Consider the following 22463-nt stretch of genomic DNA (forward strand, 5'->3'; position numbering starts at 1 on the left):
AATGGAACTTCGGCGGCAAATTACACATATTTAGAAACCAAAATAGAGAAACGTAATCACGACGAAAGAAAACATTTAGAAATAAATCTTTTAACTAATATAAAAATTAAAGTCTTGATGAAAATATAACTCAGCATGCGATGGTGTAGAATACATCACATCGCGATTGTCAACCAAACGTACGATCAAGCTACACACACACAGAAACACCCCATTGTTTACGGTACACTGATTAATGCGCGTGTATGCGCATGCTTGTGGCGCTAGTGTTCATTAAGTTGACGTACTGATAAAATGATAACGTTGTCAAATGATTTCTGCTATCAGTAATATAAATATTAAGATTTTAACATGAACGCTAGGTCCACATTCTACTTGAAATAATAATTTAAAGTTGTGGTATGTCCATTAAAAACAAATCTTGTTCACAATAATCGTATACCACTTTTTACGAAGCATTCAACTTTCGCTGACATTTAATGCTGAATCCAGTAACTCATTTTGAATTGAAGATATCTAAATAAATTCACAATATATATTGTTTTTTGAAAAATTCTAAGGGAGATTTGAGAGTTTAACTTATCCTCTTTATACAAGTCTTCAGACTTCCGTACGTTTTTTAAAGTGCAATAAAGTAACTTAAAATTAACTTTTACTTTTCGATTTTCATAGAAAGTTTTTAATCTAGGTAACCGTGATTATATTAAAAATCCTTGGAGGATTAGGTTGATAATAATAAACAAATCAAACTTGGCTATACTTTATTTTTTCATGGCGTATATAAATTTGTCCATAATTTGGTAAAAAGTCTAATGATTCTGAAAAGAAGGCATTCAAAAAACTCTATTATGGTTTTAAACCAGTTTTTATTTGTTGATTGACTATTTCATATAAAGAAGTGATTTTACACTCAAAGTATTATATTTTCTGATTAATATGTCTCTTATTATTCCTATATCAATTATTTATTTTGTTATGTCGCTCGATTCTGTTTTGCAGCATTTTAGGTATTTTTTAAATTCAAATAAAACTGATTGAAATTCAAAAGAAAAACCTATGAAATAACTAAAACACGAAAATAATGATCAATAAAATGTTCAAACACATGAGTTATTCATATCTTATTTACCTTTGCCTTTAAAGCGTAAAAACAAAATGTCAAATTATGTGTCATAGTCATATGTTGTCACGTCATGTCAGATTTTGTTTTCCAAACAATAGTTGTTGAATAGTATTGTTGTCTTTTAATTTTAAAAGAACTAAATAACAATGTTATATATCATATTTGTAATAAAAATTTAAATGAATGGTGCATGATTTATTTAAAGTTTAATGTTACAAAATGAATAATGATACTGCACCGACTCGTGTTGAAGAAACTGTAAGCGAAACCACATCAGACACGGCGCAATTGATAAGCCATGAAGCAAGCACATCTAACTATACACAGCTGAATAGATCAGTTACATTTCAGGTATTTATGTTATATTAAAGTGCTAACGCGGGCGGCCTAAAATATTCTTTAAATATATTCTGTGGAAAACCTTTGCCCAAACAATATAAACAAATTGCATTTTAAATAGTATTTAATGAAAAAGTCTTTGTCTATAAAAATCCATTAAGGAAATATATTGTGTTCTACAATTACATTAATGTAAATATGGTGTTTAATTTATTTTCTTAGCATTCTGATGATGAAGAATTGAACGGCAGCCATGGCGTAAGGAGAAGACAGCCAGTACAAAAAATTGAACCAGGTTCTATGAATATACTCTCTGCTAAATATGAGGTAAGCCTTGGTTAGGAACATGTACAATTTTCCTTTTAGTTTGAGCATTTGTCCTGCATTCCAATCCAAACCTTCAAACAAAGATAGATTACAGACTATCCATATTTAATATATATTTCTTCAATGTTCCAGAGCTTAGATTATGATACATGCGAGAACCATTTACTACTTGATGAAGAACGTAAAAGGGGTTATCCTTTTATTGTATGGAAGGACATTGCTCGCTGGTTTGTTATCCTGCAGATCGGAATTGTTACAGCGCTAATCGCTTTTTTTATTGATATATGCATTGAAGAATTCTCAAGAATAAAATATAAGCAACTTAAAAAATGTATCCTTTTTAAAATACATTTATAAGCTAACTTATGACGGAATATTGAAATGAATCTCAAATAGATTATTGCCGACATTAAATTGTTTAAGACAAATACTTTTGATTGTAAATAACCAATCTATACATATAATAAAATTGGAGTGTCTGTTTATAGTATCAAAAGAAATATTCAGATTTCAGGAAGATGATGTATTTGCTTGCTGATAACGTAAATCTCATTTAATATTTTTTTGTCTGTCTCCCCAAGCCGCATTTGTTTCGGGTAATCTCCGAAACGAATAGACTGATTTTGACCGGACTTTCACTGAAGAATAACTGACATAGACTGATATATTATTGGCTACTTTTTAATCTTAATGTTGCGTGGATGTAGTCACGGGCAACAGGAAGCTCCTTAATAAATATACAGCTGTCGACATCTATGTATTGGAAGATAAACTATACATACCATACCTTCTGTGGGTATTATCAAACATATGTATAGTGTTTTTTGGGTCAATGCTGGTTGCCTATGTTGAGGTGAGATAATATTTATGTTAATAATTATTAGATGTAATAACTAACACAATTTATTTATTATAGACATAATAGAATACTCAATTGATACTGCAACATAACAATTAATAGGTTATCTAATAATTTTACACAAGCTTTTATACTTTATCTGCCGAGGTTAGAGGAGGTTATTGCAATGACAGAACGACCAATCACTCTTTGACTTTTATTATTCATTAATAATTAATAATTCCACTATCACACAAGTGCAAAAACGGAAAAACCTACATTACATCAACTTTGTTATCTCCTTTCCAATTTAGGTACATAATTGTAATGGGTATTTCCTATCATTGTCCTTAATTTATTTTATTTGTAAAACTTTTCTATGTTAAATTATGATATACTTGCGTTTGGCCGCGACTCTGTCCATTTGGAATTAAAAATGTAATAAAAGTATAACAAAACTCTGGGGTACCTTATGTGTTCTTCCATACTATGTTCTGCATCTATGCCAAATTTCATCAAGATTCATTTAGCAGTTTAGACTACAAATTACAACAAACATTCATCTATCCATCTAAACATTTGCATTAATTATATTAGTATGATAGTTAAATTTAAATATTAATAAGATGGTTAAAATTAAACTTCTTTATAATATTTTATGGCAATTCCGAGGCCCATCAATTGCACTGAAAGTGTCTGTTGTTTACAGCCAGTGGCGGCAGGCAGTGGCATACCACAGGTGAAATGTTACCTCAATGGTGTCAAAGTACCGAGAGTAGTGCGCATCAAGACTCTGGTAGTGAAAGCGGTTGGTGTCATCACCGCTGTGGTCGGAGGATTAGCTGGAGGAAAGGTATAGTTGCTTATGATGTTCTGCATTGAATATATTTGTAGATTAAGCAACTTTTATCACAGCTTTAAAGATGTCTATTTCAAGTGTTTCATGCAATCCATCAGTGTTTTATTTTTTTTTACTAAAAAAATGCTGCACTAACAATTTTTTCTTTTTTTTATTAACTACCTACATTTTAGGAAGGTCCTATGATCCACAGCGGGGCGGTAGTAGCAGCAGGTATATCGCAAGGAAAGAGTACGACTTTCAACAAAGACTTCAAGATATTTCATTACTTCCGCGAGGATCATGAGAAGCGAGATTTTGTGTCTGCTGGCGCTGCGGCAGGTGTGTCCGCGGCTTTCGGAGCTCCAATAGGTATAATATTAATACATCTTTAACTGGGAAATCTATACTATTAATATTATAAAGAGGAAAGATTTGGGTTTTTGGTTTTTTGTATGTCGATTCACGTAAAAACTACTGGGTCGGTTTCAACATTTTTTCACCATTACAAAGGTAATTTATCTGTGAGTAATAATTAATAAATGATGTTTGTGAACATTTTAATATTGATGGGCTCTTTAAATAGATCTTTTAAGTAAGATAAGTAATTTAGTTAAGCCAAGAATTAAGACCATAAAATACAGGAATAGGATATACTAAACTAATATGACAATATGTCAATATTTTCCTAATATTATGTATCTTGTATTGTAGTTAGAATATTATGTAAGAATTAAGTGTTTGTATTTTTTAAGGTGGGGTACTTTTCTCATTAGAGGAAGGAACCAGTTTCTGGAATCAGGCATTAACTTGGAGGACATTTTTCGGTACAGTTGTGTCTACGTTCACTTTGAATTTCGCTTTATCAGCTTATCATGGACATCCAGGAGAATTAAGTTACCCAGGTATGTATAAAAATTTATAACTTACTAGATTTCCACCACAACCCCATCCGCGTAGAATTAAAAAACAATAGTAAGTAGCCTATATGTCTTCCAGACTTCGCTCTACATCTATACCAAATTTCATTGAGATCCGTTCAGCCGTTTAGATGGCAAACTCTAACAAACATCTATCACTTTATCGAAACTTTTGCATATATATTATTAGTAAGATGGTATGTATGGAATTTGGTGAATTCGCTATTTTTAACCGACTTCAAATAGATTGAGGTCCTCAATATTTTTTCTACATACATTGATAATGCTGCTATTTATAATCCTATTTACGTGATTCATAGTAGTTTGATATACAATAGTTGCTATTTGGTCTTATTACAAAATTACAATTATTTATTATAGTAGTTTTTGAGTTTTTCTTATAGCTATTTCTATTGCAACCATGTACTATAAAAAATGTATACTTATAATATAAAATTGCTTAGGTTATTATTTTTCCTTCAGGTCTTCTAAATTTGGGTAAAATGGAACCGTTTCCATTTCAATTCTATGAACTGCCCGTGTTCATGATGTTCGGAGCAGTCGGCGGTCTGCTGGGCGCGCTCTGGAACTACATTAATTATAAACTGGCTGTGTTTAGAATAAGGTAAATCAAATGATGTTGCTACTAAGGAAATCTGATAGCATGAAATCGGATAGCAACTGACTCCAGTTGCTATCTGATTTCATGTTCTCCACTTTCCGGCTTGTTACTAACAGCGCCTCCGTTTTGTGTTCTGCTAGTTTTAGGCCGGTAGACTCCATCCACGATTGAATTGCTCTATAGGTTTCTTCAAAAATTCTGCGAATCTCCTCGGTGTGTTTTGCATAATTCCGCACCATCTGGTAATGGGAGATTTAACAGTCCGTCATACATTATGTTCCACAGAAGTGTACCAAGTTCTAATCCTTATGGACTCCTTTTATAAATCTATAGGTCTCAGGTCCATCTTCAGTAGGTAGTCCAATCGTAATTTATGATGAGTATGAGGTGTGATGTTTGTGAGGGTGTACAGTGTAAGAAGGTGCGTGCACTGCAGGTACGTGAGCGCGGCGTGGCTGCGCGTGGTGGAGGCGTGCCTGGTGGCGGCGGCCAGCGCCACCTGCGGCTTCCTCATGATGTTCCTGCTGGACGACTGCCGCCCGCTCGGGGAGGACCCCACCAAGAACCCGCTGCAGGTGACACACACACTACACAACATAAACATACTTTTATTGGAACTCATTCTAACATATTTCTTCAGTATTTCTACCGATACATGCTTATAATGTGTAATTTTAGTATATGCTGTTAGCCGCGGCGACGACCTTACAGAATTGAATAAAAACTTTATTAGTGCTTGTGCTCTTCTAAATTTTGTAATATATTTGTGAAAAATTTCATTGAGTTCAATTAAGCCGTTTTGGTGATAAGTAGTAACAATGATCCATTCAATCTTTCGCATTTATAATATTTCTATGAAATATAATTAGTATGTTTACTATTCCTGTTATTATAAATCTCACTATTCTGACTAAAAAGGATTTAAAAAGCTATACTTATCTTCATTTATGTATACATTTAGAAATAAAATACAACTTTTCGTTGATATAACTATTATTTAATTATTACAAACGAAGTAATTTCAATATTGTTGTAGTTATTCTGCGCGGACGGTGAATACAACGCAATGGCGGCGATCTGGTTCCAAACACCCGAGGAATCAGTGCGTTCGTTCTTACACGACCCTATCGGTTCATACAAGCCGTGGTCGTTGCTGGTGTTCATCATCTGCTACTTCTTGCTGTCCACGTGGACGTTCGGTCTGGCCGTGTCCAGTGGACTGTTCATACCGAACTTGCTGACTGGCGCCGCTTGGGGGAGATTGCTGGCCATTTTAATACAATACATGCTTCCTTCTAATGTAAGTGCGAAGAAAGTTTCTAAGGAGGTAAACAGAAAGTATAAAAACATTGTAAAAAGACTCAAGCTAGCATCGGAGTACGCTAAAACAGTTCGGTAAATCGCTCCATCTATTGATTGACCTATGGGGGATTATTTTTTCTCATCGGGGTGATTGATTTTAAAATTTAAATTGGACCAATGAAAAAAATCCAATCTAACAGGGAACATCCAAAATAGTCAAGAAACTAATTAATTAAGGATGATTATAAAAACAAAGGGAATCTTCCTTTAGACAGCTCCCGAGATTTATTCGAATAAGCGTGTACAATTTTTGTGGACCAAAAAAAATGTATCATACAAATCAATGGGATTCTCCTGAACTATATCATAGGCAATGTAACGTTTGTATAATTTATTTAGCGCTGTTAATTACCTATGTAAATTGAGGTTTGTGTTTGTCCGGTTCGAGTGTGAGTGTGGTGTGTGTGCAGAGTATAAACCCGGCGAAGTACGCGCTGGTGGGCGCGGCGGCGCAGCTGGGCGGCGTGGTGCGCATGACCATCTCGCTCACCGTCATCATCATAGAGACCACGGGACAGATCTCCAACGCGCTCCCCATCATTGTCACCCTCGTCGTCGCCAAGTGGACAGGGGACTTCTTCAACGAGGTATACTAATTATAGTCGTCTGCTGATTTTTTTCTGAAGTTCTTTTTTTATTTATATTTTGTTGAGTTAGATTTTTAGTCAAATTTTTAGATTTAGATTTTGTATTTCCATATTTCATTAAACTTAATTTATCCACCTTTACTTTTATTCCAAAGGTAATTTTATTTTTATAAAAAGTGTAACACTCGCCTAATTTCAAGGGTTTTTATGAATCGCTTTTATTTAAGAAATATGTATTTCAGATATCCCTCTATTGTGCCATCCTCTTGATCTGATACGAAATTGTGTTTATCTTGTATCTGATCCATATGTAGTGTTCTTGGTATTCCCTTATTTCTTTTCGCTTCTATTATAACGGTGATAAAGTTGTTGTGACGGGTGCCTCAGCACCTTTTCTCTCATGTTTGTATTATACTGGCTTGATCCCGTGAAACGGCAATAAAAGTAGCCTATGTGTTATTTCAAACTATGTTCTTCATCTGTGCCAAATTTACTTGAGAATAGTTGATCCGTTTCGGAGATACCTTCTTACCTTTTCCATTGTAATCTTTGACATTTATAATATTAGTAAGATAATTGTGATGTTTAATATGTGTAGGGTATCTACGACATCCACATCCAGTTGTCTGGTGTGCCGCTACTGGGCTGGGAGCCGCCGCCGCTGACGCACACCGTGTACGCGTCCGAGGTGATGTCTCACCCCGTGTTCACGCTGCGCACTGTCGAGAGTGTCGGACATGTGCTGGAGTTACTTCGCCTCGTCTCCTACAATGGCTTTCCTGTTGTTGATCCACCGCTGTCAGACCACGTAAGTACTACTATACTGGAATCAAAGAGATTCAAATACAAGAGGAAGCATAGTTGACATTTCACTTGAGTAATTTTTCAAATAATCCTCTAACGCTATCTATTAATAGATCCTCAAAACCACATGTTAATTAGGTGTCACTAAATACATGATTTAACATTTTGCCACAAAGATTTTACTAACTAGGAAATTCAAATCGCAGTAAGGGAGTCAAAAATTTTGTTTTACTTGTGTCTTCCGATAATTTCCTTCCCTTGTACACTTTTTTTCTACTCTATGTATCCTGCATGATAAGTTTATCTACAACAAAAAATACATTAAAAAAGGTTCATGCTAATGTTTAGAAAATAGTTGTTTTATGTATCTTTTTTAATTATAATGTTCATTCAGGCTGAGGTGACAACGTACAAACGTCTCAGAGGATTGATACTCAGATCGCAGCTGATAGTGCTGCTACAGAATAAGATATACAATGAGAATGCTAACACAACATGGTCCAATTTAAATGTAGATATGAACATGTTCCGGAAGGTATATCCACGTTATCCATCTATTGATGAGGTAATTTGTTGATATTTTTCTTGATTTTTTGTCAATTTTATACTTTTATTAAACTTAGAGTTGAATTGAATTATATACATAATCAAAGAATGTTTGTGCTTTATTTTAGTTTGGTTATTTTATTTTACAGCTAGAAATAGAAGAATGGGAGAAATCATGCTCAATAGATTTGAGGCCTTTTATGAACCCCTCTCCATACACATTGCCGCATCGCGCCTCATTACCCAGATTGTTCAAACTATTCCGAGCTTTAGGACTGAGACATCTACCAATAGTCAATGATGTTAATGAAGTATGTTTTTTTAAAGAATAATTGATAGATATCTTGGAATATGTATACCAATGATAACCTAATTTTAATATTTCAGGTTGTTGGTATGGTAACCCGCAAGGACATTGCCCGATATAGAGTGTGGCGACACAGGGGACATATGGGAATGGAAGAGTTACTGTTATCTAGTGAGATTTAAATTATGACAAATTTTATATTAAGTTAATAATGTTATTTATGCCAAATAGAGGACTTGTTATATAAATAAAACCTTAACACAATTTTATCTTTTTTATAAAGATATTGTTTTATTGAAAAATTAAGTCATAGTTTTATTTAGTTAATAACAAAGGTTTGTACATCACAAATATGTATAACATATAGTTTTTAGAAGGCAATTTTTACTTCCAAAACTTAAATAATGAACTAATAATTACTTTAGTTAAAATATTTGCCAATCACAAAAATTGTTTCAACAGTAATTACAAAAAGTAACTAACTGTTTAACATAGTTGTAACTTAATTTTGAATTCAATTTATATTTTCTTCTGAAGCAGGATTTTTCTGTTTCTTAAGTATACATGAACATACTGCTGTTATGAGCGACAAATGACGGAAACTTCTTGGTTTCTCCTTAAAATCTAGGCACATTCTTAATTAATATGTTCCCAGTTATTTCTTAAGCAAATGTGTAATGCCATTTTAAGGTTAATCATTTACTTCAAAGGTGTGCGTTAACAACACTTGTTCTTCATATTGAGCCAGCGTAAACAGGAAAATCCTTAGTTATTTACAAATAACTCCCATCCTATTCCGGCCCATAAATTAATAAACAAGAGGACTGGCAGTATCACCAATATTAACAACAAGTAATTAACTAGTTCATCCATTTAGGTTTGATGGTATTCAATTTTAGTGGAAGCCTTAAAATTTAAAAAGTCGTTTTAATATTAAATACGCAATATTCTTCATATGATATTTGTTTATATTCTTGACATATGTCATTCATGATTCATGCTTTGACATTGACATAATTTTATAGATAGAAAAAATGCTACGTTTCATTTTACAATAAATGTTATTTGCAAATGTTGTGTTTTGAGTTATTTTTTATTAAAACTAAAATGTTTGTCGTATCTAGTCTAACGTAAACTTAACTTCGGTCAAACGAGTGTCGTTTTTATAAAAAGGCAAATACTTTCAAAATGTCAGAAACGGAATTTTAACGGTTTCGGTTAGCAGGATCGTTAAAAGTTATTTACCAGTATTCTTGCAGATTGCTAACTCCCATAAATTAAAAGATGACATGATATACATTTGGTAAAAATTAATGTGAAAAAGTTTATTTAAAGATATTTATTGTATGTCAACATGAATTTAATAAATGTTTTACATAATGCAAACAAACTTATCTACATATTAATTAATGAAATATATTAGACCTAACATTTATATTAGTCTTACAACAACAATTACATAGAATTAAAATATTATAAATTGTAAGTCTTTATCAAGCAATCAATAGCTTGTTGGGAGTCTTCAAAGTATTGTGGTGCTTCCAATCTTTGGATACCATAGTAAGGTTCTAGAGCGGGTAGTACGATCTTTGCCTTGCCAATGTTATTTGTATTGGCTACACTATGGTTCAAATTGTCTCCATGGTGATTAAACATTCGCGGCATAGTTTTGAATGGCTGAGGTGTATGGAATCGATGTTTTGAATTGTTTGTCATTCTTTTCATTCTGTCCACATTACTCTTTATTGTCATCAGTGTTTTATGATTTTCGGGAACGTGGAGAAATTCCGTTAGATCCTGTAACAATTAAATTATAAAATGAATAAATTCTTAAGTGGTTTATAAAGAAAGCTAAAATAATAGTTAAATACCTGTTTTACGGTTTCGTATTTTGAGAATATCCATAAGTAAGTTGAAAAAATACAAAACAGCTTTGTTTCACTGCTACTGAATCTCAACATAAATTTCAAAATTGGCGGTATACGATCTCTCTGTAAGAATACAAATAATTAACACAACTAAATTATAATTAGCAAAATTGGTCTATTAATTTGCAAGGGCCATAATAATTATCTTACTTTGTATATTTTCGGTCCAGTGACCTTATATCTGGCCAAATTGACCAGCACAGCTGTGGCATATTTCAATACTTCGATACTGGAGATGGATCGATTCATAAAATTCATGTACACATATACATAACCCACCACTGAAGATGCGTTATTGTGGTACATCATTGGATATACTTCTGTTAACAATTCTGAAAAAATAATTTCGTAAATTACATATAGAAAATTTTCAAGATACAAAAAAAATATTTGAGACCAAGAGTTAAATTTAAAGTTTAGTTGGTTTTCAAATGTTTAATTGAGAACCAAAGAAAAAGTTTAATTAACAATTAATAGCGTTTTACATATGATAAATAATATTTCAAGGTTTTAAAGTAAACATACCCAGTGATCTAAAAGTGCGAATAATGGATTCTATGTCAGACATATTCCTGAGTTGTTCCATGGCGTCATCATTACGTTCTTTAAGCGACTCCTGCGTCGACTGCAGAGCACCGCCGCGCCATCTGTTGCGAAGCTCCTCCACCTGAGAGTCCTTGTTGGACATGCGGACACGATGGCCGCGGAAAAGAGCCTACAACAATTAAAAAATCCGAATTTTAATATAACTAAAAACGTTACATTGAATGATAAGTTCAATTAAAGTGTAAAACATACCTGAATTTTGGAAGCAGCCCAGTTTCGCCTTTGTTCCTCTTTCATTTTAATCAACATTTCCTTTTGAGCTATGAACCACTTTCTTGCTAAAAATCCTCTTATCACAGCCTGTAATTTTATCGCTGATTGTCGTTTCTTCAAAAACTCAAAACGGATCGATCTCGTTAATTGCTTTCCTTTCCATAGTTCTTGAATTAATTTTACGTATTTAATAAAATTATTGTAACGTTTTTTCTCAAGATAACATCTGATATTTTTTTGCAAGCAAATTGCTGCAGAAATCTTTTGTTGTTTAAGAACTTCTCTTTGCTTCTTGTATCTATATTGGACTTGTATAAATAAAATAGCCGATCGGAGTGTCATAAAACGTTTTCTTTGAATATAACGTCTCGCGTGAGCTTGGATAGTTATAATATTTTTTCTGATTTGTAAGTATTGTAGTCTTTGTGTCGTCGTTAGTTTATACAATCTATAATGTCTTTGTATGGTAACTGTAGCTCGTTTTATTTCTAAATATCGTTTACGCTGGATGTACATGCGTATGACCGATTGTACTATTTTTATTTTCTTTCTGTAATCTAAATATTCAGTATAGCATTGCTGTACGATTTCTCTACTTTTCTTGCAAGATCGGTACCAATTTTGGATGTTTACAGCAGATTGTCTTTGTTCTAAATATATCTGTCTTTCTTGTTTACCTTTTATGTAAGCCCTAAAAGCAGTTTGAATTATCACACAAGACATCCTTAGTTTAAGATATTTGGTTCGATGCTCATGCATTTTACAGATGGCTCGGTATCGTGTTTGTATTATAGTCGTTGCTTTTTGCAACTTGCTGTATTCATTTTTACAAACTCTCATCAACATAAGGGCTCGATAATGTTTTTGTACAATTATAGTTGCATTCCTGAGTTTATTGTAATTCTCTCTTTGGCGATGCATTTCCAAAATACTTCTATACCATGTCTGTATTTTAATAATAGAATTTCGTAAATGTAAATATTTTATTCTTTCTTCCTTCGCAATTTGGTAAAAACGGAAATATTTTTGAATTTTTACAGCAGAACTTCGTCGTAATAAGTAATTAGCTCGTTCCTTTTTCATAACCAAATACGCTCGAATATGTTTTTGAAGTATAATACAAGATGTCTTCGTTTTTGTATACTCTGATCTTACTGTTCGCATTTGTATTTTAGCTTTGTAGTAGGTTTGTATAACAGTTGTTGCCTTTTGTAATTTGTTATAGTCATTTTTACAAGTTCTCATTAACAATTGAGCTCGATAACGTCTTTGCAAAGTTATAGCTGCATTTCTTAGTTGTTCAAAATCCTTTCTTTGTTCGCGCATTTGCATAATACTTCTATACCAGGTTTGTATTTTAATAACAGAATTTTGTATAAGCAAATATTTTGTTCGTACAGTCTTTGTAATTTGGTACGAACGGAAATATTGTTGAATTATAAAAGCAGAATTTCTTTGCAAGATATAAACCGCTCGCTCTTTCTTCATTGCTAAATACGCACGTATGTGTGTTTGAATGATAGTACAAGATGTTTTAATTTTAAGATATTCAGACCGCTCTTGACGCATTTGCCTCTTAGCTCTGTATCTTTTTTGTAAAACAATTGTTGCGTGTTTCAATTTTACATAGTCGTTTTTACAATTTCTCATTATCATAAGAGCTCTGTAACGTCTCTGTAATATTATAGTTGTATTCTTAAGCTGTTCAAATTCCTTTTTAGATCTTCGCATACTTATAATACTTCTGTACCAAGTTTGTATTTTGATAGCTGAAATTCGTAAATTTATATACTTTGCTCTTACTTTTTTAGCTCTATATTGTGTTTGTACAGCAATTGTTGCGTTTCGCAATTTTATGAAATCGTTTTTACAAACTCTCATCATAGTAAGAGCTCGATAACGTCTTTGGAAAATTAGAGCTGCATTTCTTATTTGTGTAAATTGATCTTTGCAGCGACGCATTAACAAGACACTTTTGTACCACGTCTGTATTTTAATAACAGAAGTTCGTATCTTCATATAATTTAATCTCTCTGTTTTTGCGAGTTTATAGAGCCGGAAATATTGTTGTATTTTCACAGCTGAATTCCGTTGGAGGACGTACGCCGCTCGTTCTTTCTTCATTGCTAAGTATGCTCGAATATATTTTTGAATAATAATACAAGATGTCCTAATTTTGAGATACTTTGATTGTTCCTCGCGCATTTGCAATTTAGCTCTGTATCGTGTTTGTAAAACAATGGTAGCTTTTTGTAATTTTACAAAATCGTTTTTACAAACTCTCATCATTACAAGAGCTCGATAACGTCTCTGTAAAGTTATAGTTGCATTTCTAATCTGTTCATATTCTTTTCTTTCTTGACGAATTTTCATAACACTTCTGTACCAAGTTTGTATTTTAATTACCGAATTTCGTAAGTGTAGATACTTTGTTCTCATTTCTTTAGCGATTAAATACGAACGGAAATAATGTTGAATTTTAATAGCAGAGGTACGTTGTAAGACGTATGCTGACCTTTCTTTCTTCATTGTTAAATATGCTCGAGTGTGCTTTTGTATATTGCTTACAGCTGTTTTGATCTTCAAATAGGATTCTCTATCCTTCAACATTTGTTGTCTACCTTTTACCCTTCTTTGTAAATTGATGATCAAAGTTTTACTTCGAATGTATTGTGAACGACATTTTTTCATTCTGAATACAGCTTGGACTTTTACAGTTGTCTGTTTTAAGTGCAAATAGTTGTGTCTTGCTTCTCTCATTTTAAGTAATGCAATGTAACGATTTTCAATTGTAGACACAGATTTTTTGTAAGCTAAAAATTGTCTCCTTTGTTTGGCCATTCTATAATAATTCTGAATGATGATAATACTTTTGATTTTTAAAGCTAATATACGCATCTGTTCCCTCATCTGTATCTTGCCTTTATACTTCTCTTGAATATAGGAAACAGATTTCTTCAAGCGCATGAATTGTTTTCTTTCAATAAAGCAACGAATCGTGCTTTGCACAAGAATTATATTTTTCACTGTCTTTTGGTAACGCCTTCTGCAAATCCAACCTTTCACATACGCTTGAATTTTTCTCGCTGCTTGATATCTTTTTTCGGCTTGTCTTAATTGCAAGACTTTTAGAATTTCCCTCGCTTGTCTTATCTTTTGAATACCGTAATACCATTCTTCTATTATTTGTACATTCCTTTTCATGTTCTGGTATCGACTACGACATAACCATCTTCGGAAAAACTTCTGTATGATGATGGTTGCGTAAGTTAGTTGTTGCATTTTTAGCTCCACCATGCGGTTGTATTGGATTCTACGCCACCAAACTTGAATAACACTCGCCGCGTTATTTAACTTATCTCGCACCGCTTGCTCTTTTTTCTTTCGTTCCAGCACAACGGCATATTTCTTTTTCCACCATGTCTGTATAACATTGGCCGCCTTCATAAACAGAGGAGCACGGAACACGTGTATCAGCTGCCAGAGTAACGATAGTGTCTTTTCTCTGTGCCCATCGGCAATATCCGTAGCCTTTATATCTCCAACGATAACAAAATTAGCTTCTTTCAATGCATTCAGAGCTACTTGAACGTTATGTATTTTTTGCAAGCGTGATATTGGCGGAGTTCGCAACTGACTTAACAAGCCGTTCTTTATCAGAATTACTTCCATGACTTTGGTCAATCTCACTCCGTCTCTGATGTCGACAGCGATATTGTGAACAGCGTATTTATACTCATCTAAGTATGATTGTTTATGGCACACAACGTAACCGAGAGGCCGTAAATGTTTGGTGATATCGCCAATACCAGCAATCAGCTCCCTCGTAAAACGGATTAAAATTTCTCGACTATCTTTGCATACAGCGTTTCTACGGAATAAGCAAGGATCGTGAGGTATCAATCTTTTCTGCTTTGCTTGATCCAGGAAGAATACCAACATGAAGAATTTTTTTAGAGTAAACTTTTTAATAGCTTCCATGTAAGCAGGCAAAAGCATATTTGGAGCGCTCGATTTTGAATGTTTATTTTTAAGAAGTGGATTTTTGAACATTCTCTGAATAATAAAGATAGTAAGGCCTTCGATGTCATTATTTGATTTCATCTGTATGACGAATCCGTAAATAGCTTCCAGACCGACACGAAGCCACAACGGATTGTACGATAATATCAATTCCATTATGATCTTTTGTAATCCTACATCTAAATGAAGATTGCGATCGTTTCTTATTGCAATTAATTTTTTATCGATCTGTAAATTTAGTTTCACGAACACTTGCGATATTTCTGGGCTCATCAATAAAGCTCTCGCAGATCGTCGCAGACTCATCAACCTGTGACTGTTGTGATAGGTGCTGCTGACTTGCTCTTTTGTAGGAGCAACAGGGATTTCTTTATTTCTATTTTCAATCCACGCTTTGCCGAAATCTATCTTTTGCTCAACATTACTATCGAGATCGGCCGGAGGTGTTAAAATATAGTTAAGCCATCTTTTAAACTCTTGTTCGATCTTTTCTACAGCCTCCACGTCGTAGAAGTAAGTTGAGGACGAAAATGGATCGACAGTAAACGATTGAGAATACACGTTTCCCACCTGATTTAAAGAAATATTTTGATTTATACTTTTATTCGCCTCCGATCGTGTACTTGATACTTTACTTGATGTTCGACTTTCGTCGATATCAATTTTATTTTTACTTTTCACAGCTTTTTTGACAACTGCAATAGGAACTTTCCATAGCTCTGGTTCACAATTGATAGATTTCTTGGACCACGTTTGCTTTGCAAGTCCTGATACACCGCTTTTATCAACATTTTTGTCGAATGTACGGTTAATGGTAAATGTCGCCATCTGATTATCTGTTTTATTAAATGACTGCGAGTGGAAAGCTATACCACTCTCTTCTGGTATCGATTGTAGAGGCGGAGTAATAGATCTAGGTGGAGATCTGTCTAATCTCAGATCACTGTATCTATTTTGTTCAAAAAAGTTTCCGTATCTCCTATCAAAACTTTCTCTACACTGATTGTCCTTAAACAAAGCTTGTCTGCATAATTTTGGGTCTCTAATACTGAAAGGTTCATGTCTCAGTTCCGAATTCGTTTGGGGATAATCTAAGAAAGTATTTGGAGACTCCTTTGTATATGTATCAGAATTAAGCTTCATGTTTAGATTTGTATCGTTTATTAGTTCTTGGGTCTCGTTATTAATTTTAGGTAGTACTTTTCTTTCGGTTGAAAACCGCTGAGGGAAAAAGGACAAGTCGCTGATGCGTGAGATTTCGGTGTTAATAGAAAAATTTAGACTGGTTATTTCCTTGGGGGATGATGTATTTGGTATTTTCTTACTCTTTGTCGGCGATTCTATTTCTTCATTCTCATGAGCCGATTGGTCTACAGTTAACCACTTATTTGGTGGCTGGGATGAAGTCATGCATATTATTGATCTAGTGTCATTTTCTTTGTCAGGGTATTTAATATCAAGACTGTCATTGAATTCACTATCAGAGTTTACACTGAGTACTATTTTCGGACCTTTATCTAATGTTACATTTTTGGATTGCAATGTCTTCAAGGGTGTAAAGGTAAAGTTATCGAAAATATCTGCAGCAAATGTTTTTAGATCTTGTCTGTTTGATGGTTTCAAAATATTTCTTTGCATTGGTGAGTTAAATTCGTTGCCATATTCAGTGTCGTAAGGTTTATTGTTTGGTAGGTTGTCTTTACGAGTCTTTCGCACGTTAGCGAATATTTCTGATATGTCAAATTTTAAATCACTATCTGGAGAAAATTCTAATGGGCACCTGCTTACATAGCGATCATTACAGTTCTCGTCATTTGAAATATTCTCCTTGTCACATATATCATAAGTCCGATGTTGAATTGATTGTACCACATTAACTGTGGTGTCCACTTTTCTTTGTGTTTTGTAAATAGCTTCCACTCTCTTCTTAGTTACACATGCTGGTGACTTTTTTAATGCTTTCTTTTTAATCTTACCTGGCGATATCTTCAATGTTTTTGTTGAAACTTTTCCTTTAATGTTCTGAAAAGATTAATAAAATTTATCTTAAAAATGTATGTCAACAAATATGATATATAACTTGATTACATAAATCATTTAATCAAACAAATAAATGCAAAACTAATTTCTATTTCAAGCCAATACAACAAATTATGCATAGGAAACATTTATTTGATTTATTTAAAATTAAACAAACTAAAAAAAGAGGTGACATATCTACTCCATTACATAATCCATAATATAGATTTTTAAAAACAAAACAGAATCATTAGAAGAACTCACCATAACAGACTTAAGTACAACAAGGACATCAAACCTGCCCCTGTTCTCATTAGTAAAACGAATAGTTTCTCTGAGGGCAGTCGGCTGCAATGGTGTCCACACCATGGTAAGAAGGTAGCATGTCTCTGGTTCCAAGAACAAGCCATCATCGGGCAAATCTATAATAAGCCCTTGTGGCAAAGAACGGCCAAGTATTAGCTGCAAATAAAAACATGAAAATTAATATGATCAATAAATTGTGTAGCCTAGTGGTTTAGGATACAGACTGGTTGTGTGTTAGTAGATCCAACTCCCAACATGTATAATAAGCCCAAGCTTCAAGATAACATGTATGATGCAAGGAATGGTAGAAAATGTCCTTTATCAATCTGCTGAAAAGCTTCTTTTAGCTTATTACCTACAAAGGGAATGTGAAAAATGATGGGAAGCTCTATGACACCCTCTCCTTTCCCCCTAACATGTTTGGGTCAGGAACTTTGGGGTGCTATCTTTATTACAAATTAAAAGTTAAAACATTCTTATGTCTATGTTAAAAACAACAAATATAAAATAAAATAAAAAAGCAAAATACAAATTTAAAACCAATTAATAAAAAAAAACGCAATTATAAAGATTCATGGAACTTTAACAAATCATTAATTCATTTAAAGTACCTGTTGAATTTGTTTCAGCGGATTGATTATTTCCAAACATCTCTCACAGGACGTCCCGATGAGAACATTTTCGAAAACAACTTGAGGGGGCCGAGAAAATGGAGCCAAAACTAGTCGGGGGCATTCCTCTTTCGGCGGACTTTTTTTACTGTTTTCATTTCTTCTTGACTTTTTAATACGCTCTGGAGTATTTTCTATCTACAAATTGGACGATCAAGGTATTATTGAAATGAAACAAATAAGAAACATAACAAATTACAAATAGTCATGAACTTACCTGAAAATACATATTTATAGATTCCTTCAAGATCTTATCCACACCACAGTAATTTTAACGGCACAACAATCTTAATTTATAGTCACATACTCTTTTTAATCGTCAAAATTGGTTTACAGCAAAAACTATTTCAACAAACGCATATAACATTCAAATTTTCAAACCAACTGACAAAACTGACGTTCAATCAGTTCAGTTCAGTTCAGTTGTCTACTGCCAAAATGCCAACCTTTAAAACAGTTATTTTGCTGCTCTATATTTATGTTCATGAAAAACAACTCATAAAAAGCTGTCTAAAACTCTTAAACTATAAAAATTATTCGTTACCTGAGTTTTATTACAAAAGAGAAGCAACAAATTACTATAATTGAAAGTTGTCTACTATACATGGTCAAAATATAAATAAATTCTTGACAAAGTAACTGATAAAATACAACATTTGAAACTTTTTATTTGGTTTTTACCTAAAACTATTTTTTTAGTCCATAGATAATTTCTTGCATGTAAAAGTTCCAGACATTTGCTTGGCATTCTACGAAATGCTGACAGTTGACAGTTTCTGACTTTTTGGACCTGTCACTCAGTTCTGTGCCACTTTTGTCATTATAGAATTTTTCTCGGGGCCTCTCTGCTTGGGATTGTCCACATTTGCCATCTGTGAATCGAGATCCAGGTAATCGTCTCTAAGGTAAGTCGTAGGTACAAGTTCTCAATATGTAGAATAGGTAATAGACTCTTAAAATTATAACACTGGATTAATATTACAGGATCCTTATTGAGAAACATGGCCGAGACTCAGACGAATGATAATACTACTTGCGTAGTTTGTTTCAAGAATGTCTTGTATTACTCAATTGGGGAATGTGACCACCCCGTTTGTTTTGAGTGCTCGACTCGTATGCGAGTGCTTTGCTTGCAAAACGAGTGTCCAATCTGTCGGCAGGATCTTTCAAGGGTAACTTATTTTTATTAATCAGAAATGATAAATTAAATTAACATTATGTCGCAATATTTTGAATTGAATTGAAATATTATAATTAAATGAATACCATCATTATATTGATACAGATTTGGGAAGAAATTAAATGAAAATAAAAGGAAGCGCAAATATAAATAAGCTGTGACTATTTCCAATTAATTTGGTTATCAATAATAAGAACTTATTATTGCTCCTTTTTCACAGGTCTTGGGTTTTAAATAGTACACAGTTTGTAAACATTGAATATATTTTTGGAAAGCAATTAAATAACAGCTTTAATTCAGAAAATAAAAGTCCTATATAATCATATATAAATTAAACACCAATATTATAAATAAAACTTCTAATTGAAAAATAATGTAGGTCATACAAAAGGCTTAATGTAGGTCATGGATGATAAAAAAATGTTTAGTGTTCAAAACTTTTTAATTTTTTTAGGTTGTCTTCACTGAAACAATTCAACCTTATAAAGAACTCCGCAATAAGGTGTTTAGTGATCGTCTGTTTGAAAGGCAGTTCAAGATAGGGTTCTGTACTGAAGAAATAAAAAAAGAATATGAGAAACTTCTGGAACATCGTTGTAAGACATGTGATAAAAACCCACCATTCCATACATTCACTATGCTGAGTGACCACATGCGGCGGGTCCATGAGCGCTATTACTGCGACCTTTGCGTTAAGCATTTGAAGGTAAGATATAAACAATATTCTATGATACAACAACACAACTTATATTCATTAACAGAACGCTAGATCGAGTGCGGGCTTCTATAATTATATAGCGTATTGCAAAGAGCTTATTCTTTTTAACATTGTAAGTTACACAGAAATCAGTACTTATTTATTGAAAACTAAAAACTAAGTGAAAATTGTAAAATTATTGCTTATAATAGTTTTCTTGAGAAATATATTTATTTTTTCTTATTTGTAGATATTCACCAGTGAACGGAGATGCTATACACGACAAGAGCTGGCTCACCATCGACGGAAAGGTGACATTGATGACACATCTCATAGGTAATACATATATTTATTTATCTATACTAATATTATAGAGATTTGTATTTTTGTATGTATGGAAATAAGACCATAACGACTGGACAGATTTCAATAATCCTTTCACTATTCAAAACTATGTTATCAGCGAGTAACATAGGCTATATTTTCTTAATTACATGCAGGCATAGTCATGAGCTACATCTAGTTTGTTTATAAAAAAAACTAATCATGTCTTTAAATAGGAATAGTCATCTTAAAGCAATTAAAACTGTGTAAACAACTGATTACGAGATGTTGTCTGAGTTAATATAAGATAAAATAAAAAACAATTTAACACCTTATCTACAAAATTGATAGGATAATTAGTTTAATTGTCTAATTGTCCACAAATTATGCTAATAACATTTAGCATCTAAGACAACTTCTGATTTATAACCTGGATTTTAAACACTCAGAATTGAAACTTGACCCAACCATTGTGGGTAGTCAGTATAAAATAACCAAATGATTAGGAGTATGGACTACTGATGTGATCAGGTTCGAATCCCGCTATTCCACGATTGACGTGAACAATATCTTAGCACAAGCCTAGGGCTTAGTCGGAATGATTAAAGGAAATATTAGTAAACTAGCTTTCGTCCGCGACTCTGTCCGCGTGGAATTAACAATAACAAAAGTCAGCATATGTGTTTTGGACTATTCTCTACATCTATACCAAATTTCATCGAAATCCGTTCAACCATTTAGGCTACAAACTCTAACAAACATCCATCCATATAAACTTTCGCATTTATGTATGATATGCCTTTCATTGTCAGGGACTCTGCAAATTACAAAGTATAATTATTGTTGAATTGTATTGTTTATTTGGTTATTTTAAGTAGTTGAAATGCACAGGGGCCACCCATTGTGTGAGTTCTGTGAAGAACGCTTTATGGATGCTGACGAGTTATACCGTCATCTCCGCAAGGAGCATCTCTACTGCCACCTGTGTGACGCCGATGGCAAGAATCTGTACTACCCGACGCACTCCGCACTCGCACACCACTTCCGTACTGACCACTATCTCTGCGAGGAAGGGGATTGCGCTGGAGAACATTTGACTGCCGTCTTTAGAAGTGAAATTGATCTCAAAGGTACATTTTTTTTACTAAGTGAATAGCCACAAAATCTCTTTTTAATTCAATTATAGGTATACAACAATTTTAGTAGAATTCTTGTAAATACCAAGCAAAGAATTGAATTTTTTGTTTGACTTTGTGGATAAAGGTTGACAGAATGGACTGTGAACAGCTGGTTTGTTTCATCAGGAGAGTTTTGCAAGTATATGCGAAATTAGAATAAAACTACAAGCATTTGACGCTGGCCCAATCCACTGAGGGATATCGATAAACAAGGAATAGAATAGAATAGCTGTTTGCATAGTTGACTTTTGACTTAAATTATAACAATACACTAGACTGTACAAACAAAGTGTTACTAAATTCATAAATAGGGTTGTAACAGAACTGTGCTTTCACATCCGTAAGTGCTGAACCTACGCAAGAAATATTAACTCCGCATCCGCATCTTATTCCGTTAAAATGGCCACTGTTACAACCCTAAATATAAATACGAAAGTTTAGATTGTTTTATGATAGAGGTTGTAGCCTAAGCTTATGAACGGATTTTAACGAAATTTGGCATCGATGTTGAGTATAGTTTGGAAGAACGTATAGGTTATAAGTTTTTTTAAGTCCATGCGGAGTCGTGGGCGAAAGCTAGGAAAAAATGTATGAGTTGTATTCTAGTAAAGCAATATGTATTCCCAGCTCACAAGGCTACGGTGCACGGCAAGGGCATGCCGCGCGGCGCGGCGCGACAGGCGCGAACACTAGAGTTGCAGTTCA

General features: G+C 33.5%; 3 protein-coding genes across 3 annotated transcripts in view; 2 read left to right on the forward strand and 1 right to left on the reverse strand.

Annotated features, from left to right (window-relative positions):
• The first annotated feature begins 1342 nt into the window (after positions 1-1342).
• Positions 1343-8867, forward strand: LOC106107392 (H(+)/Cl(-) exchange transporter 7). Its single transcript, XM_013288235.1, has 15 exons — positions 1343-1474; positions 1685-1789; positions 1922-2120; positions 2533-2642; positions 3337-3480; positions 3660-3837; positions 4221-4370; positions 4869-5010; positions 5444-5582; positions 6044-6307; positions 6780-6956; positions 7555-7764; positions 8155-8325; positions 8456-8617; positions 8694-8867. Exons 1-15 carry the CDS (start codon positions 1343-1345, stop codon positions 8793-8795), a joined length of 2385 nt encoding a protein of 794 aa, XP_013143689.1. The 3' UTR covers positions 8796-8867.
• A 1156-nt stretch (positions 8868-10023) lies between these two features.
• On the reverse strand, positions 10024-18787 carry LOC106107243 (protein abnormal spindle). The gene is made up of 8 exons (XM_013288015.1): positions 18597-18787; positions 18320-18517; positions 17667-17864; positions 11340-17405; positions 11067-11256; positions 10692-10873; positions 10485-10604; positions 10024-10410 (listed from the first exon to the last, which is right to left on the reverse strand). The coding sequence occupies exons 1-8, from the start codon at positions 18606-18608 to the stop codon at positions 10087-10089; spliced, it is 7290 nt and encodes a 2429-aa protein (XP_013143469.1). The 5' UTR covers positions 18609-18787; the 3' UTR covers positions 10024-10086.
• A 377-nt stretch (positions 18788-19164) lies between these two features.
• Positions 19165-22463, forward strand: part of LOC106106867 (zinc finger protein 598) — a 6892-nt gene continuing 3593 nt past the window's right edge. The window contains exons 1-6 of the mRNA XM_013287527.1: positions 19165-19284; positions 19364-19551; positions 20014-20265; positions 20507-20592; positions 21472-21710; positions 22386-22458. Of these exons, the coding sequence (XP_013142981.1) occupies positions 19381-19551; positions 20014-20265; positions 20507-20592; positions 21472-21710; positions 22386-22458 (821 nt within the window). The 5' untranslated portion in view covers positions 19165-19284; positions 19364-19380. The remainder of the gene's footprint in view (positions 19285-19363; positions 19552-20013; positions 20266-20506; positions 20593-21471; positions 21711-22385; positions 22459-22463) is intronic.

This window comes from Papilio polytes, unplaced genomic scaffold (genome assembly GCF_000836215.1).
Source record: "Papilio polytes unplaced genomic scaffold, Ppol_1.0 DF822067.1, whole genome shotgun sequence".
Lineage (NCBI taxonomy): Eukaryota > Metazoa > Arthropoda > Insecta > Lepidoptera > Papilionidae > Papilio > Papilio polytes.

What these genes read in the sequence shown, in the direction of transcription:
- LOC106107392 (XM_013288235.1), top strand. Translation starts at nt 1,343, where the DNA reads ATGAATAATGATACTGCACCGACTCGTGTTGAAGAAACTGTAAGCGAA. An exon ending in CCACCAAGAACCCGCTGCAG is followed by an intron (nt 5,583 to 6,043) that starts GTGACACACACA and finishes ATATTGTTGTAG; the next exon opens with TTATTCTGCGCGGACGGTGA. An exon ending in ATCCACCGCTGTCAGACCAC is followed by an intron (nt 7,765 to 8,154) that starts GTAAGTACTACT and finishes ATGTTCATTCAG; the next exon opens with GCTGAGGTGACAACGTACAA.
- LOC106107243 (XM_013288015.1), bottom strand. An exon ending in TTGTACTTAAGTCTGTTATG is followed by an intron (nt 17,406 to 17,666) that starts GTGAGTTCTTCT and finishes TAATCTTTTCAG; the next exon opens with AACATTAAAGGAAAAGTTTC. An exon ending in GGGCTGCTTCCAAAATTCAG is followed by an intron (nt 11,257 to 11,339) that starts GTATGTTTTACA and finishes TAATTGTTGTAG; the next exon opens with GCTCTTTTCCGCGGCCATCG.